This window comes from Heptranchias perlo, chromosome 11, assembly GCF_035084215.1.
Source record: "Heptranchias perlo isolate sHepPer1 chromosome 11, sHepPer1.hap1, whole genome shotgun sequence".
NCBI lineage: Eukaryota > Metazoa > Chordata > Chondrichthyes > Hexanchiformes > Hexanchidae > Heptranchias > Heptranchias perlo.
The window spans coordinates 14,582,480-14,598,706 of record NC_090335.1 but is presented as its reverse complement, the minus strand read 5'-3'; the positions used below and the strand labels follow the sequence as shown (position 1 = coordinate 14,598,706).

The 16,227-nt window shown below is 45.1% G+C and overlaps 1 protein-coding gene across 5 annotated transcripts in view; it reads right to left on the bottom strand.

The window, feature by feature from the left end:
* Positions 1-16,227, bottom strand: part of rb1 (retinoblastoma 1) — a 207,374-nt gene that overhangs the window by 52,680 nt on the left and 138,467 nt on the right. The window contains exon 18 of one of the 5 annotated variants that reach the window (XM_067992577.1): positions 14,090-14,334. The exons of the other annotated variants lie outside the window; for them this stretch is intronic. Within the exon in view, the coding sequence (XP_067848678.1) occupies positions 14,224-14,334 (111 nt within the window). The 3' untranslated portion in view covers positions 14,090-14,223. Of the gene's footprint in view, positions 1-14,089; positions 14,335-16,227 lie in introns of those variants that run through there. 5 annotated transcript variants of the gene reach the window in all.

The window sequence follows — 16,227 nt, the reverse complement described above, 5'->3', positions numbered from 1 at the left end:
CTTTGTAGGAGCACTAGGCTAGGTAAACAAGTACACAAGACAGGCTCTAAGGGCTTGCACAAGGAAGATTCATAATTATTTCTATTAACTATTAGAAACAGCTGGAATTGAGTTGTTTGATAAATTTGTTTTTTGTTCTGGATTTGGTGTTGGTATTTATATTTGTAGCGAAGTGAGGGCAAGATCCATAAGGCTGCACTGAAGGAAGGCAATCTGCAGTGGTAGTAACAACAGTGGTGATAAATGCTGTGGAACTGTAGGGGTATTGGGGATGAGAGGGATGGCTCAGCTCTTCGTTGAGTTGCTCTTTGAGAGCTCTGGCAGCTAGGGACACCGGTGGTCGATGCCACTCCTGCTCTTCCTTAACTTCATGCTGCTCCTCCTGTACCTGCTCCTACTGGACTTCATGCTGTCCAGGTGGTGGTAAAGGCTGGTCTCTCATGATGGCAAATTTATGAAACATGCAGCAGATCATCACAAATATGTATACCTACTCAGGACCGTACTGCAAAGCTCCTCCCGAGCCATCCAGGCAGCAGAAGTGTTGCTTCAGCACACCAACTGTCTGTTCGACGATGTTTCTGGTCGCGGCACGGTTCTCACTGTAGGCCAGATCTCCTGCAGTGCCCCGATTCCTGACAGGCGTCATGAACCATGTCCAGAGGGGATTTCCCTTGTCGCCAAGTAGCCAGCCTGTAACCTGATAGCCTGGATGGAGTAAAGGTAGCACAGAGGACTGGTGAAGGATAAATGAGTCATGACGGCTGACAGGAAACCAGGCATAGACCTGCATGATGCACTGCCTGGACATTGAGGGAGTGGAATCCCATTCGATTGATAAAGATCCCAGACTGGTGATAGGGAGCATGCAAGACAATGTAAGTGTAGTCTATGGCACCTTCTACCCAGGGGAAGCCTGCAAAGCAGGTGAAGCCTAGTGCTCTCTCATCCAGCTTTGTTCTGTCCATGGGGAAAGTAATGTAGCTGTTCCTCCTAGTTTGGAGAACCTTGGTGACCTCCCTGATACAGCAGCAGACTGCAAACTGTGAAATGCCACTGATGTCACCTACTGCAGCATGGAAGGAACCTGACGCATAAAAGTTGAGAGCCACAATGACATTGACAGCCACAGGCAGTGCCGTCCATGCCCTGTTGTGAGGCTCGAGTTGTGGCGAAGGCACCTCAGACATTGTTCCTCTGAGAAGTTGAGGTAGGAGAAGTACTTCCTGAAGACTCGCTGTGGGTATGGCCTCCTGTGCAATGCCCTCTTCCTCGCTCTTGTTCCAGCTGCTCCTACTCTCTGCTGTCTTTCTTGCGGCTCCTCCTCGTCCTCTAGCCACGAAGGCAGCCCTATTAGACCAACCGTGTCTGCCGTACAACTTTTGTGAAGCCAGTCAAAAACAGTGCAGCACCAGCAAAATCTTCTTCTCAGCAGTCTGAATTATGTTTTCAGAGTCAGATAACAGGCCAAGAAACACCCAGATGTGTTAATCAACAGCCTCAAATAACAAACCAGCAATTAACCTGCACGTAGAGGGGGTGAGCCTTTAAATAGCGCTGATGAAGTGTCCTTCCTGCCTGTTAAACTCGATCAGCAACCCATGGCGTTATCACGTGGCAAGTAAGAAGCTGGGGCAGCCCAATATCAGAAAGGGGTCCAACGACAAGCATAGGATCCTTATGTAAATATTTTAATTAGCGACATTAATAGTTCTGGCGTACACCCTGGATGCCTATGGAGCAATGTGATCCAATGCGCGCCAGGCAATGACCATCTCCAACAAGAGAGAGTCTAACCACCTCCCCTTGACATTCAACGGCATTACCATTGCCGAATCCCCCACCATCAACATCCTGGGGGTTACCATTGACCAGAAACTTAACTGGACCAGCCACATAAATACTGTGACTACAAGAGCAGGTCAGAGGCTGGGTATTCTGCGGCGACAGACTCACCTCCTGACTCCCCAAAGCCTTTCCACCATCTATAAGGCACAAGTCAGGAGTGTGATGGAATACTCTCCACTTGCCTGGATGAGTGCAGCTCCAACAACACTCAAGAAGCTCGACATCATCCAGGACAAAGCAGCCCACTTGATTGACACCCCATCCACCACCCTAAACATTCACTCCCTCCACCACTGGCGAACAGTGGCTGCAGTGTGTACCATCTACAGGATGCCACTGCAGCAACTCGCCAAGGCTTCTTCGACAGCACCTTCCAAACCCGCGACCTCTACCACCTAGAAGGACAAGGGCAGCAGGCACATGGGAACACCACCACCTGCACGTTCCCCTCCAAGTCACACACCATCCCGACTTGGAAATATATCGCATTCCTTCATCGTCGCTGGGTCAAAATCCTGGAACTCCCTACCTAACAGCATTGTGGGAGAATCTTCACCACACGGACTGCAGCGGTTCAAGGCGGCGGCTCACCACCACCTTCTCACGGGCAATTAGGGAACGGCAATAAATGCTGGCCTTGCCAGCGACGCCCACATCCCATGAACGAATAAAACGAAAGTGGTGGGGGGGACACTTTCGGCTCCTAATGAACATGCCCGCTCACCATATTGGATGCTTAGGAGCCCATATTGCGCCAGAAAACCAGACCTGGCGCCAGAAAATTTCTAGGCCAGCACCCCAGCAATGTTTTATTACGGTAATAAAGCTACCTCTAACACTGGAATAGTTTAATTAATAGCACGGTCTGTTTTGGAGTCATAGAATGTTTTTTTAACCCATCCACAGACTCTGAAGTGTCTCGGACCTGGTGCTCTGGGGCGTAAAAGTCAGAGAGCAAATGCTGTGGTGCATATAACCCAAGAGTGTCAAAGTAAAAGGAAGCAGCATTCAATTCCTGATTCATTGTGAAAAATAGCAGGCTCATTGATATTTTCCTCCCCCTTTCTATGCTTCTGCCTCTGATTATCCGATGCCTCTCATTTACTCTGGGATTTTCCCATGTGCTGCTTAGTCCCTTCCCCTGCTTGATATGTTTCAGTGATGCTCCCTTCTGGCATCTCATTGTGATTCTAAAGATGCGTTCACACCTCAAGTTTAGCATCAGCAAAGCAATATCGGCTTCACACCAATGTCACATTTGTGCAAATTGGGTGTTGAGACCTGAACCGACTTGGAAGCAGAGTGGGAGTTTCACCTTGCTTCACTCCAATGTCAGGTCAGACTACAACTCCAGTTTCAGGCCATATTTACACGATAACTGCAGCACCGTGAATTAAAACTGTGTTGGGCCGAGCAAGAGTCACTGTTAATGTACACCAAGAGCCCCCTTATAATGTGCATTGAGGGAGGAACCCCCTTTCTACTACATAAACTCAGGGTTAATTGGAAAAAATAAAAAATGCACAAGACACTCAAGAATTCAGGAAGATATGATGATTAAGTTGTATGTGTAATATTATTGTTCAATGAGTAACAGATGGCAGTGTTGAATTGGTGCATTGTAAACACAAATTCAAAGTGAACCCAGATATGTATTGTTCTTTGCTACTTGTGTCCAAGTAACCAGGGAGACCAGCCAAGGTTAATTTTACTGCAATGGAGTCTGCAAAAGGTTGACAAAATCTCCCATAATTGCACGCTTTTAGCTAATGCCATTTAATGGTTTGCGATAACATGGATTTATGTTGCATTTTTATTAGATAACTGTACGTGTATTATAGGAACATTCTCTTCAACAGAGCACATCTGTACTGAGCAAGCTTTAGCAGAAATGATTTAAAAAATAGGGAATCTCCCATGGCATTGCTCATGGACACAAGCCAGGAGTGGAGTCAGGGAACTTGGGCAGAGGTCCACGAAATAAACTGCAGATCTTTACTAACATAAGCTGCTACAAGGTCGGCATTTTGCTGGGTTTTTCAGTCACGCATGCGGAGAAGCCTCAATGGTCATGTATGTGTTACAGCGGAGAGAGAAAGAGAGGGACTTCCATATTCCTACTACGAAACCAGCCAGTTGGCCTACCCTGCATTGTGTTTAGCAGTTCTTTCATTATTTCATACCAGTACACAAGCACCTCTCTCCACATTTCTTCATTCAGTCACGCGAGTGATTTCATTGATGCCAGGCCAACACAATCTGCTGTAGTATTAGGCGGCTGACTCTTGCATTTAGACATTTTCTCAGGAAAATAAAGGTCATTTCCCAATAATTCAAATTCATTTTTTATGCTGAAAGAAACTAATCTTGCAATAACTTGAATGAAGCAACAAATATGCAACAAAGTTGGAATTTAGTGCTAAATAATAGAAATTATCAAATAATTTGAATGAAACTTCAAATTAAGAGTACCCTGTATGGAATTAAAATCTATATTTATCGGACATATTAAATAAATTAAAGTACATTTCAGCTCTCTGTTTAATAAACAGTCCCGCTTTCAATTTCGAGGACAGCTTTAAACATTGTTATTTTGTATTACAGTTCCTTCGAGCTTTCCTTCAGAGTTAAGGGCATAAAATGCAATCTTTTGAGAAAAGATACTACTTATATTTCCTTTCAAATGGTTTCTGAAACAGACCGATCACAGCAGTTCCTTATGTGGAATCTCAGATGGGCAGACTGTCCCATCTGTATATGATCTGGGCTCCTGTAAGGTGAGGGCCATGATTTTCAGAGGGGTTGAAGAGAGGAGTGGTTAAGATGACAGAGCTAGGTCAGCACACAGGCATTGCTATTTGTTTCTCACAAGAAGTTGTCAGTTTAAGTTGTTTTAGACTTCAATTTTACTTTTTCAGAGGATTAAAGAGGTTCACTGCACAGAGTAATGAGGATCCTACACGGCCAGTATGCCTGTGAAAAGACTCTGATAACTTAAAAATGCAGACTCCTCTATCTGTCGTGTAACAAGAACAGAAGTAACTCAAGGGTGGAGTCAAATTTTTGTAAGAATAGTATTCATTTGGTTCATGTACGTATCTTGGTGGACAGTCACTACATTTTTTTCTCCCTCCCAATGATGACAAGGGCTATTCAAAAATGTGTGGAGAATAAGAAAGAATTACCAAATCATCAATATTTTTTCTTCGTTCAACTGCTGCAAAACCCCTGGCAGCATTGTGGTGCTCTCGAGTGATTTTTATTGGAAATGTCTCCAGTTCTACATGAGATATAAGGATAAATGTTCACCTCCAGCACTCCTGGTGTGTGAAGCTCTGCACCAGGAGTGACAGAGACCAACATTTACCTCATGTATCAAGTGCACTTCCTTAAACATTTTTTTTTAGGAACGCTTTTGTGTCTGCAAACCACAACTACAGCAGCCAGCTCACTAAGTTAACTGAGAGAAGCATCATCTACAGCTTTTGCATTGACAAACTTGACTGCACAGGAGAATTTCACAGATATTCTATATAAGGAGCCAACAGAAATTGATCCTATGCTATTGTGCAAGTTTTAGCAGACTATATCCACAACAGATTTCAGTTCACTTTTCTACTTATTTTCCAACTTCCTTCCATCATAAATAGTGACCTATTCTCTTACTATTCTCCCTCCTTCTCCTTTCACATACTTTAGTAGGTAGATGCAGGGCAGGTCTGGTACAGAGCCACAGAGATGAGGGAGATCCCAGATTCAACCCCTAGACTCTGACATAGACTTGAGTAGAATTGAAGATGCTAAAGGGGATCTTGGTGTCCCTGGGCTGGGAGGGAAAAAAGTAGATATATTTGCAAGGGTTCTTCCTCCTGATCACCCTCCACTGCCCTTGCTGTAGGTACACTTGTGCTGATGTTGGCTCGAGTTAGAATTGGGTTAGCTGTGATGTCTTCAAGGTGAAACGCTCGATTCTGATTTTAGCCAAGCCAATAAAATTGGTGCTATAAAATGCCTCGACGTCCTTGGGATAGGGAGGAGAAAAATTCAGCCAGGCTACCCCCTTGTGAATTCTAACCACTGAGTCCTGCTGTGTAAATGCCAGGATTGAGACAGTAGTGATGACTCTTATGATAAATAACCTGCTGACTAGGCTCACATCTGAAGAACGGTTTCTTAAGTGAGGATGGCTAGAGCCTGTCGAACTTTGCTCTAGCATGTGTAAGCACTGTCAAGAGAGAAAGGGAGGAACTGGAGGGCAATATTTTTTTTAAAGTCTTGCCAGTAATTAAATCTCAATACAAGGATTCCTGTGTGTGCACAAACTTTGCTTAATATTCTCTCTGCAGAGGGCCTTCTCTTCTTTCTCTAACCTCCAACCAAACATTTCTTGTCTCAACTCTGGAACAATAAGCTGTGCATTGTATGAAAGGATAATGTACTCTAATATAAACTAACTGGAATAACAACTATTTACGGAACAGAAGGTATTTATTTAGCAAAACTGCATTGTTTCCATACTTTTTTTTTAAAAGGCTACATTTAGCTTTTGACAGTACACAGGGGAGTACTAGAAGAAACAAGTGGTGTTCCCCAGGGATCCGTACTGGGGCCTCAACTTTTCATCATATATATATTAATGACTTGGATGAAGGAATAGAGAGTTGTATATAGAAATTTGCAAAGTTAGGAGGCACAGTGAGTTGTGTAGATGAGAGCAGGAAGTTACAAAGGGACATGGACAGTCTAAGTGAGTGGGCAAAACTGAGGCAGATGGAGTTCAATGTGAGGAAGTGTGAGGTTATCCACTTTGGAAACAAATTGGAATATTTTCTTACCGGTGGGAGACTAGGAGCTGTGGAGGTACAAAGGGATTTGGGTGTCCATATACACAAATCACTAAAAGGTAGTGCACAGGTACAAAAAGTAATTACAAAGGCTAATGGAATGTTGATCTTTATCCCAAGAGGATTTAAATGCAAAAGTGAGGAAATTAAGCTTCAGTTGTACAGAGCTTTGGTCAGACCCCATCTGGAGTACTGTGTTCAGTTTTAGGCACTGCAACTCAGGAAGGATATATTGGCCTTGGAGGAAGTACAGTGCTGATTCACCAGAATTATACCAGGACTTTGAAGTTTAAATTATGAGGACAGGTTGCATAAACTTGATTTGTATTCCTTGGAGTTTGGAAGATTGAGTCTGATCTAATCGAGGTGTTTAAAATAATAGAGGGATTTGATAGGGTAGATACAGAGAAACTATTTTCACTGGTGGGAAAATCAAGAACAAGGGGGCATAATCTTAAAATTAGAGCTAGGCCATTTAAGAGTGAAATCAGGAAGTATTTTTTTTACACAAAGGGTAGTGAAAATCTGGAACTCACTCTCCAAAAGGCTGTGGATGCAGGGGGTCAACTGAAGTAAGATTGATAAATTTTTGTTAGGTAAGGATATCAAGTGATATGGATCAAAGGCAGGTAAATGGAGTTGAGATACAGATCAGCCATGATCTAATGGAACAAAGGAACAGGCTCAGGAAGCTGAATGGCAGACTCCTTTCCTAAGTTCCTATACAGAAACATTTTGGTTAAATCAGGAGCTGGGAGCATTGCAGAGAGGTTGGAAGTATGATTTGAGGCTTAACCAGATGACAGGTACCAACATTATTTAATCCCCCAATAAGCAGCGCAAGACAAATCTCAATGAACTGACAGACGTATGTGCCAACAGCTCTCTGGAATCACTCCAATCCTTGCAGCACATCACATACTTCCTTACAGTAAAATCTTAACTAGGATAAGTTAAACACTGAGTGTTCAGTGCAGTAAAGGTCTGTTATATCTCCACTTGTACACACAGATGTTTACCCTGCAGTCGTTAATATAATTTCCAGCTCTTACATCATTTTTAAACATGGTTTCCCTAGATCTATGAACATACAGAGAGGGTGGGTTTTGCAGTGCACTGGAGCTAACACAAGGAAGGCATGAACTTGCATTTATATAGCACCTGTTACGAGCATTTTACAGTACATTCTCTGAATAAACTGGAACATTTAAACCAGCTGCAATATTTTTGCTACAGAAATGTTCCCACAGTCATCAGTTGGTAAGCTGCATTCATTTTTAGCATTACATGCCAATGACCTTTGCAACCAAATAGCGATAAAGATCAGCTTTGTTATTACTAAAAGAATGAGCAACTGCAGTGACTGCTGGGTTGTTTAATGCATCAGAATTCAGATGCAAAGCCTAAATGTTCCAGTCGTTGTTAATCCATTCTTTTGAAATGGGTTGTCACGTTTCAGGATAGTTTTGAACAGTTTTTCCACAGAAAGGATTTGGGAAAGTAACTACTTTTCAGTATTAAGTTTTTAAAACAAAATGGATTTTCAGTGGTTTAAAAAGGCGACAGGCCTTAGGCATTTACCAAATGTTTATTATAGGTTCAGTGGCAGCATTCTCACTTGACTTAGAACGTTGCGGGTTCAAGACCCACTCCATAAACTTCAGCACATAAATAAGGTTAACACTCCAGTGCAGGACTGAGGGAGCGCTGCACTGTCGGAGGTGCCGTCTTTCACATAAGCTGATAAACCGAGGCCCTGTCTGCCCTCTCAGGTAGATGTAAAAGATCCCATGGGATTATTTGAAGAAGAGCAGGAGAATTCTCCCAGTGTCCTTGTCAGCATTTATCCCTCAACCAACATCACTAAAACAGATTATTTGGTCATTTATCCCATTGCTGTTTGTGAGGCCTTCTCTGCGCAAAATGGTGACTGTGTTTTCCTGCATTAAAACAATGACTACACTTCAAATAGACTTAATTGATTGTGAAGCCCTTTCGAATGTCCCAAGTGTGAGAAAGGCCTTACGTGAATGCAAGTTCTTTCTTACTTTAAATCAGACGTGGACACGGTTACACAGGTTGATCAGAAACATTTGGTGAGGCGTTAACTCATCCCAGGGCCTTCCAAACATTCACACCATTGCGGGGGTTGGGGGGGAGGGGCGAAATGGAATGTTCCTTCTGATTCAAGCGTGCATGAAGTTGGATTCAAAAAAAAAGGGAGCGCAGTATTAGGTTTGATTAGCAACTTTTCTGACCAGATGGAAGGGGTCAGGAACGGAGCCCCAAATTCCTGTGGGGACAGGAAAAAGGTGGACAATTTTTTAAAAATTTGTTTATGGGATGTGGGCGTCGCTGGCAAGGCCAGCATTTATTGCCCATCCCTAATCGCCCTTGAGAAGGTGGTGGTGAGCCGCCTTCTTGAACCACTGCAGTCTGCGTGGTGAAGGTTCTCCCACAGTGCTGTTAGGAAGGGAGTTCCAGGATTTTGACCCAGCGATGATGAAGGAACGGCAATATATTTCCAAGTCGGGATGGTGGGGAACGTGCAGGCGGTGTTGTTCCCATGTGCCTGCTGCCCTTGTCCCTCTAGGTGGTAGAGGTCGTGGGTTTGGGAGGTGCTGTTGAAGAAGCCTTGGCGAGTTGCTGCAGTATATCGATGGTATACACTGCAGCCCCAGTGCGCCGGTGGTGAAGTGAGTGAATGTTTAGGGTGGTGGATGGGGTGTCAGTCAAGCAGGCTGCTTTGTCCTGGATGGTGTCAAGCTTCTTGACAAGCTTGTTGGAGCTGCACTCATCCAGGTAAGTGGAGAGAATTCCATCACACTCCTGACTTGTGCCTTGTAGATGGTGGAAAGGCTTTGGGGAGTTAGGAGGTGAGTCACTCGCCACAGAATACCCAGCCTCTGACCTGCTCTTGTAGCCACAGTATTTATGTGGATGGTCCAGTTAAGTTTCTGGTCAATGGTGACTCCCAGGATGTTGATGGTGGGGGATTCGGCGATGGTAATGCCGTTGAATGTCATGGGGAGGTGGTTAGACTCTCTCTTGTTGGAGATGGTCATTGCCTGGCAAGTGTTTGGCGCGAATATTACTTGCCACTTATCAGCCCAAGCCTGGATGTTGTCCAGGTCTTGCTGCATGCAAATACCCACATATAGGCAGTCAGGCAGCAAAGAGCTGTGAGAAGGATGAAATACAAGAGACAGAGGTTAGAAAATTAGCTACGTCAAGCAAGAGAATACACTAAAAGCGTAGCACGTTCATTATTTTCATATCATTACGTGAAGACAAATTTTACCAATTGAATGAAGTGAGTCTGATCATAACTGTTGCTCTGTGAAATAAAGCAGCTTAACGACGTGCATCAAGCCTCACCTCATCTAGTGGTAACAGTCTGTCATCAGAGAGATTGAAGAAATACACGTGAAAAATATTATACATTGGATAGTCAGGTGGTGAAGGATAGAACACTAGAGCCTGGTCTTCAGTTGCTTCCAAGCCTTTATTCACAGAGCTCCACATTACACCCCTCACCACACCCGAGATCAGCTCTCTTATAAATGGATATGAGAGTTCCCAAATGATACGCACCACCTGAATACAATTAACACTAATTCCTACAAATCACATGGATACAATTAACAAAAAATACGAATATCCAGTCCAGATCACAAAGGGATGCTTTTGTTACATCCCTGCTTTTTGCTTTTGTAAAAGAAAGATATATGAGAGTCAGCTCCCATAAAACTAAGACTGATGCCACTGAACCTGAGAAAGGTATCTAACAGCAGATCCAAATATGCAACATGGGTTAACAATGTCACTGACTGAAAACAGATTGGAAAATCTAGGCTCAAGTCTCTTATGCTGCCGTTATACTGCACCTAGAGCAACCAGCAGCTAGAATGCACAATGCAGCTGGGAAAACCCATAATACAATTTCCAAACTGCACTCTGTCTGCAAGGAAAGAGCTCTGGGTATATCTTCTCTGCTCCCCAATTGTTAAATTCCTAATACTGAGAGCACAACAGGGAGAGCCTCGGAGGTCCAACAGACTGCCCAAGCTTGACACCGCATTAATTATACTTCATGCATTCAGGAAGGGTGGGGCCAATTAGGGACAAAAATGGAGATCTTCTTGTGGAGGCAGAGGTACTAAATTAATACTTCGCATCCGTCTTCACTAAAGAGGATGCTGCCAATGTAGCAGTAAAGGAGGAGGTAGTAGTGATATTGGATACGATAAAAATAGATGAAGAGGGGGTACTTAAAAGGTTGGTGGTACTCAAAGTAGAAAAGTCACCCAGGCTAGATGGGATGCATCCTAGGTTTCTGAGGGGAGTAAGGGTAAAAATTGCAGAGGTTCTGGCCACAATTTACAATCCTCCTTAGATATGGGGGCGGTGCCAGAGGACTGCAAACGTTACACCCCTGTTCAAAAAAGGGGAGAAGGATAAACCCGGCAATTACAGGCCATTCAGCCTAAGGTTGGTGGAGAAACTTTGAGACAATAATCCGGGTCAAAATTAATTGGCACATGGAAAAGTATGGGCTAATAATTATAAGTCTGCTTGGATTTGTTGAAGGAAAATCATGTTTGACTAACTTGATTGAGTTCTTTGATGAAGTAATGGAGAGCGCTGATGACGGTAATGTGGTTGATGTGTATATGGACTTTCAAAAGGCATTTGTTAAAGTACCACATAATAGACTTGAAAGAAAAATTAAAGGATTGAAGGGACAGTGGTTGCGTGGATACAAAATTGGCTAATGGACAGAAAGCAGAGAGTAGTGGTGAACAGCTGTTTTTCAAACTGGAGGGAAGTATATAGTGATGTCCCTCAAGGGTTGGTATTAGGACCACTGCTCTTTTTGATATATATTGATGACCTGGAATTGGGTATACAGGGTAGAATTTCAAAGTTTGCAGATGTCACAAAACTCAGAAATGTAGTAAACAATGTGGAGGATAGTAACAGACTTCAGGAGGGCGTAGACAGGCTGGTGAAATGGACAGACACATGGCAGATGAAATTTAACACAGAAATGTGAAGTGAAGCATTTTGGTAGGAAGAACGAGGAGAGACAATATAAACTAAATGATACAGGAACAGAGAACTGGAGGTGTAAGTACACAAATCTTTGACAGTGGCAGGACAAGTTGAGAAGGCTGTTAGAAAAGCATATGGGATCCTGGACTTTACTAATGGATTATAAACAATTTTACAACACCAAGTTATAGTCCAACGATTTTATTTTTAATCCCACAAGCTTTCGGGGGCTTTCCCCTTCCTCAGGCGGTGTGGAAAAGACAATTTCGAATCCTTTGCATTTTAAGATCACAGAACAAAGCCTGGTGATTACTGCCCGTTGCCAAGGCAATCACAGTGAGCAGACAGAAAGGTGTCATCTAAAAGGCCACTGAATATACAACCCCCCAAAAAAAGAGAGAGATAAGGAAGACAGCCATTGACCCGTTACATTAAAAACAGATAACATTTGTTCGCTGGTGGGGTTACGTGTAGTGTGACATGAACCCAAGATCCCGGTTGAGGCCGTCCTCATGGGTGCGGAACTTGGCTATTAATTTCTGCTCGACGATTTTGCGTTGTCGTGTGTCTCGAAGGCCGCCTTGGAGTACGCTTACCCGAAGGTCGGTGGCTGAATGTCCATGACTGCTGAAGTGTTCCCCGACAGGGAGAGAACCCTCCTGTTTGGCGATTGTTGCGCGGTGTCCGTTCATCCGTTGTCGCAGCGTCTGCATGGTCTCGCCAATGTACCATGCTCTGGGGCATCCTTTCCTGCAACGTATGAGGTAGACAACGTTGGCCGAGTCACAGGAGTATGAACCGTGCACCTGGTGGGTGGTGTCCTCTCGTGTGATGGTGGTATCTGTGTCGATGATCTGGCATGTCTTGCAGAGGTTACCGTGGCAGGGTTGTGTGGTGTCGTGGACGCTGTTCTCCTGAAGGCTGGGTAATTTGCTGCGAACGATGGTTTGTTTGAGGTTGGGTGGCTGTTTAAAGGCGAGTAGTGGAGGTGTGGGGATGGCCATAGCGAGGTGTTCGTCATCATTGATGACATGTTGAAGGCTGCGGAGAACATGGCGTAGTTTCTCCGCTCCGGGGAAGTACTGGACGACGAAGGGTACTCTGTTGGTTGCGTCCCGTGTTAGTCTTCTGAGGAGGTCTACGCGATTTTTCGCTGTGGCCCGTCGGAACTGTCAATCGATGAGTCGAGCATCATATCCCGTTCTTACTAGGGCGTCTTTCAGCGTCTGTAGGTGTCCATCGCGTTCCTCCTCGTCTGAGCAGACCCTGTGTATTCGCAGGGCCTGTCCATAGGGGATGGCTTCTTTGACGTGCTTAGGGTGGAAGCTGGAAAAGTGGAGCATTGTGAGATTGTCCGTGGGCTTGCGGTAGAGTGAGGTGCTGAGGTGCCCGTCTTTGATGGAGATTCGTGTGTCCAAGAAAGAAAGTGATTCTGAGGAGTAGTCCATGGTGAGCTTGATGGTGGGATGAAACTTGTTGATGTTATCGTGTAGTCTCTTTAGTGATTCCTCACCGTGGGTCCATAGAAAGAAAATGTCGTCGATGTATCTGGTGTATAGTGTTGGTTGGAGGTCCTGTGCAGTGAAGAAGTCCTGCTCAAACTTGTGCATGAAAATGTTGGCGTATTGGGGTGCGAATTTGGTCCCCATGGCTGTTCCGTGTGTTTGGGTAAAGAACTGGTTGTCGAAGGTGAAGACATTGTGATCCAGGATGAAGCGGATGAGTTGTAGGATGGCGTCTGGAGATTGGCTGTTGTTGGTGTTGAGTATTGATGCTGTCGCAGCGATGCCGTCATCGTGGGGGATACTGGTGTAGAGTGCCGAGACGTCCATCGTGGTGAGAAGTGTTCCTGGTTCAACAGGTCCGTGGGTACTGAGTTTTTGTAGAAAGTCTGTAGTGTCGCGACAGAAGCTGGGGGTTCCCTGCACGATGGGTTTCAGGATGCCCTCGATGTATCCAGAGGGGTTCTCACACAGGGTTCCATTGCCTGATACGATAGGACGTCCGGGTGTGTTGGCTTTGTGTATCTTTGGGAGGCAGTAGAAGTCTCCCACGTGGGGAGTACGTGGGATGAGAGTGCGTAGGATGTTTTGAAGGTCTGGATCGAAGGTCTTGATCAGTTTGTTGAGCTGATGGGTGTGTTCTTTGGTCGGGTCTGCGGGTAACCGTCTGTCGTGTTCCTGGTTGTCCAGTTGTCGGTATGCTTCTTTGCAATAGTCCGTTCTGTTCTGTATGACGATGGCTCCTCCTTTGTCCGCTGGTTTGATGATGATGTTGCGGTTGGTCTTGAGAGCTTTGATGGCGTTGCGTTGTGCTCGGGTGACATTCTGGACTGTCTTCCGAGTGCGGCTGATGAAATGATTTGGGAAATTTTACCAGGGTTTTGGCGATCAAATTCCGCAATTCTGTCCATTTTTGCCAACGAAAACCATAAATCAGCATTACATTTTTTCAAGGATACTGGGAAACTCTGGGCTTAGTCAATATTGCACTTATCATTATTTTCCAAGACAGAAAATCCATCAGCATGTAAAGAAAGATAGCTCTGTTCAACCACTTGTGTCTTCACTTTCATTCTAAATAAAAGCTGAGAAAATGAGTCACAGATTTATGCAGAAGGAGACTCGCACTTAGCCAATACGTAAGGCACGAGATATGTGAAGTATAGATAGATTGCAAACATGCAGAAGAGACAGAGGGAAGGAGAAACTTAGAGATGGGAGAATGAGGAAAAAATCTGATTTTTTTCCAGTCAAATAACTTTATCTTTGATTGTTCCCTCTTAGTTCAATTTTATATCCAATCTAATTATGTTATAATTGCTATTTCCCAGCTACCTCCCGACCCTTACATTACCTTCTTGTCTCATTTCATTTCCGAGAACTTTTTTTTTATTGTTCATGGGATGTGGGCGTCGCTGGCAAGACCAACATTTATTGCCCATCCCTAATTGCCCTTGAGAAGGTGGTGGTGAGCCGCCTTCTTGAACCGCTGCAGTCCGTGTGGTGAAGGTTCTCCCTCAGTGCTGTTAGGAAGGGAGTTTCAGGATTTTGACCCAGCGACGATGTAGGAACAGAGATATATTTCCAAGTCGGGATGGTGTGTGACATGGAGGGGAACGTGCAGGTGGTGTTGTTCCCATGTGCCTGCTGCCCTTGACCTTCTAGGTGGTAGAGGTCGCGGGTTTGGGAGGTGCTGTCGAAGAAGCCTTGGCGAGTTGCTGCAGTGCATCCTGTGGATGGTGCACACTGCAGCCACAGTGCGCCGGTGGTGAAGGGAGTGAATGTTTAGGGTGGTGGATGGGGTGCCAATCAAGCGGGCTGCTTTGTCCTGGATGGTGTCGAACTTCGTGAGTGTTGTTGGAGCTACACTCATCCAGGCAAGTGAAGAGTATTCATCACACTCCTGACTTGTGCCTTGTAGATGGTGAAAAGGCTTTGGGGAGTCAGGAGGTGAGTCACTTGTCGCAGAATACCCATCCTCTGACCTGCTCTTGTAGCCACAGTATTTATGTGGCTGGTCCAATTAATTTTCTGGTCAATGGTGACCCCCAGGATGTTGATGGTGGGGGATTTGGCGATGGTAATGCCGTTGAATGTCAAGGGGAGGTGGTTAGACTCTCTCTTGTTGGAGATGGTCATTGCCTGGCACTTGTCTGGCGCGAATCTTACTTGCAATTTATCAGCCCAAGCCTGGATGTTGTCCAGGTCTTGCTGCGTGTGGGCACGGACTGCTTCATCATCTGAGGGGTTGCGAATGGAACTGAACACTGTGCAATCATCAGCGAACATCCCCATTTCTGACCTTGTGTTGGAGGGAAGGTCATTGATGAAGCAGATGAAGAACCTGAGAAACTCCTGCAGCAATGTCCTGGGGCTGAGATGATTGGCCCCCAACAACCACTATCATCTTCCTTTGTGCTAGGTATGACTCCAGCCACTGGAGAGTTTTCCCCCCGATTCCCATTGACTTCAATTTTACTAAGGCTCCTTGCTGCCACACTCGGCCAAATGCTGCCTTGACGTCAAGGGCAGTCACTCTCACCTCACCTCTGGAATTCAGCTCTTTTGTCCATGTTTGGACCAAGGCTGTAATGAGGTCTGGAGCCAAGTGGTCCTGGCGGAACGCAAACTGAGCATCGGTGAGCAGGTTATTGGTGAATCTGTTGACGACGCCTTCCATCACTTTGCTGATGAGGCGGTAATTGGCTGGATTGGATTTGTCCTGCTTTTTGTGGACAGGGCATACCTGGGCAATTTTCCACATTGTCGGGTAGATGCCAGTGTTGTAGCTGTACTGGATCAGCTTGGCTAGAGGCGCAGCTAGTTCTGGAGCACAAGTCTTCAGCACTACAGCTGGGATGTTGTCGGGGCCCATAGCCTTTGCTGTATCCTGTGCACTCAGCCATTTCTTGATATCACATGGAGTGAATCAAATTGGCTGAAGACTGGCTTCTGTGATGGTGGGGACATCGGGAGGA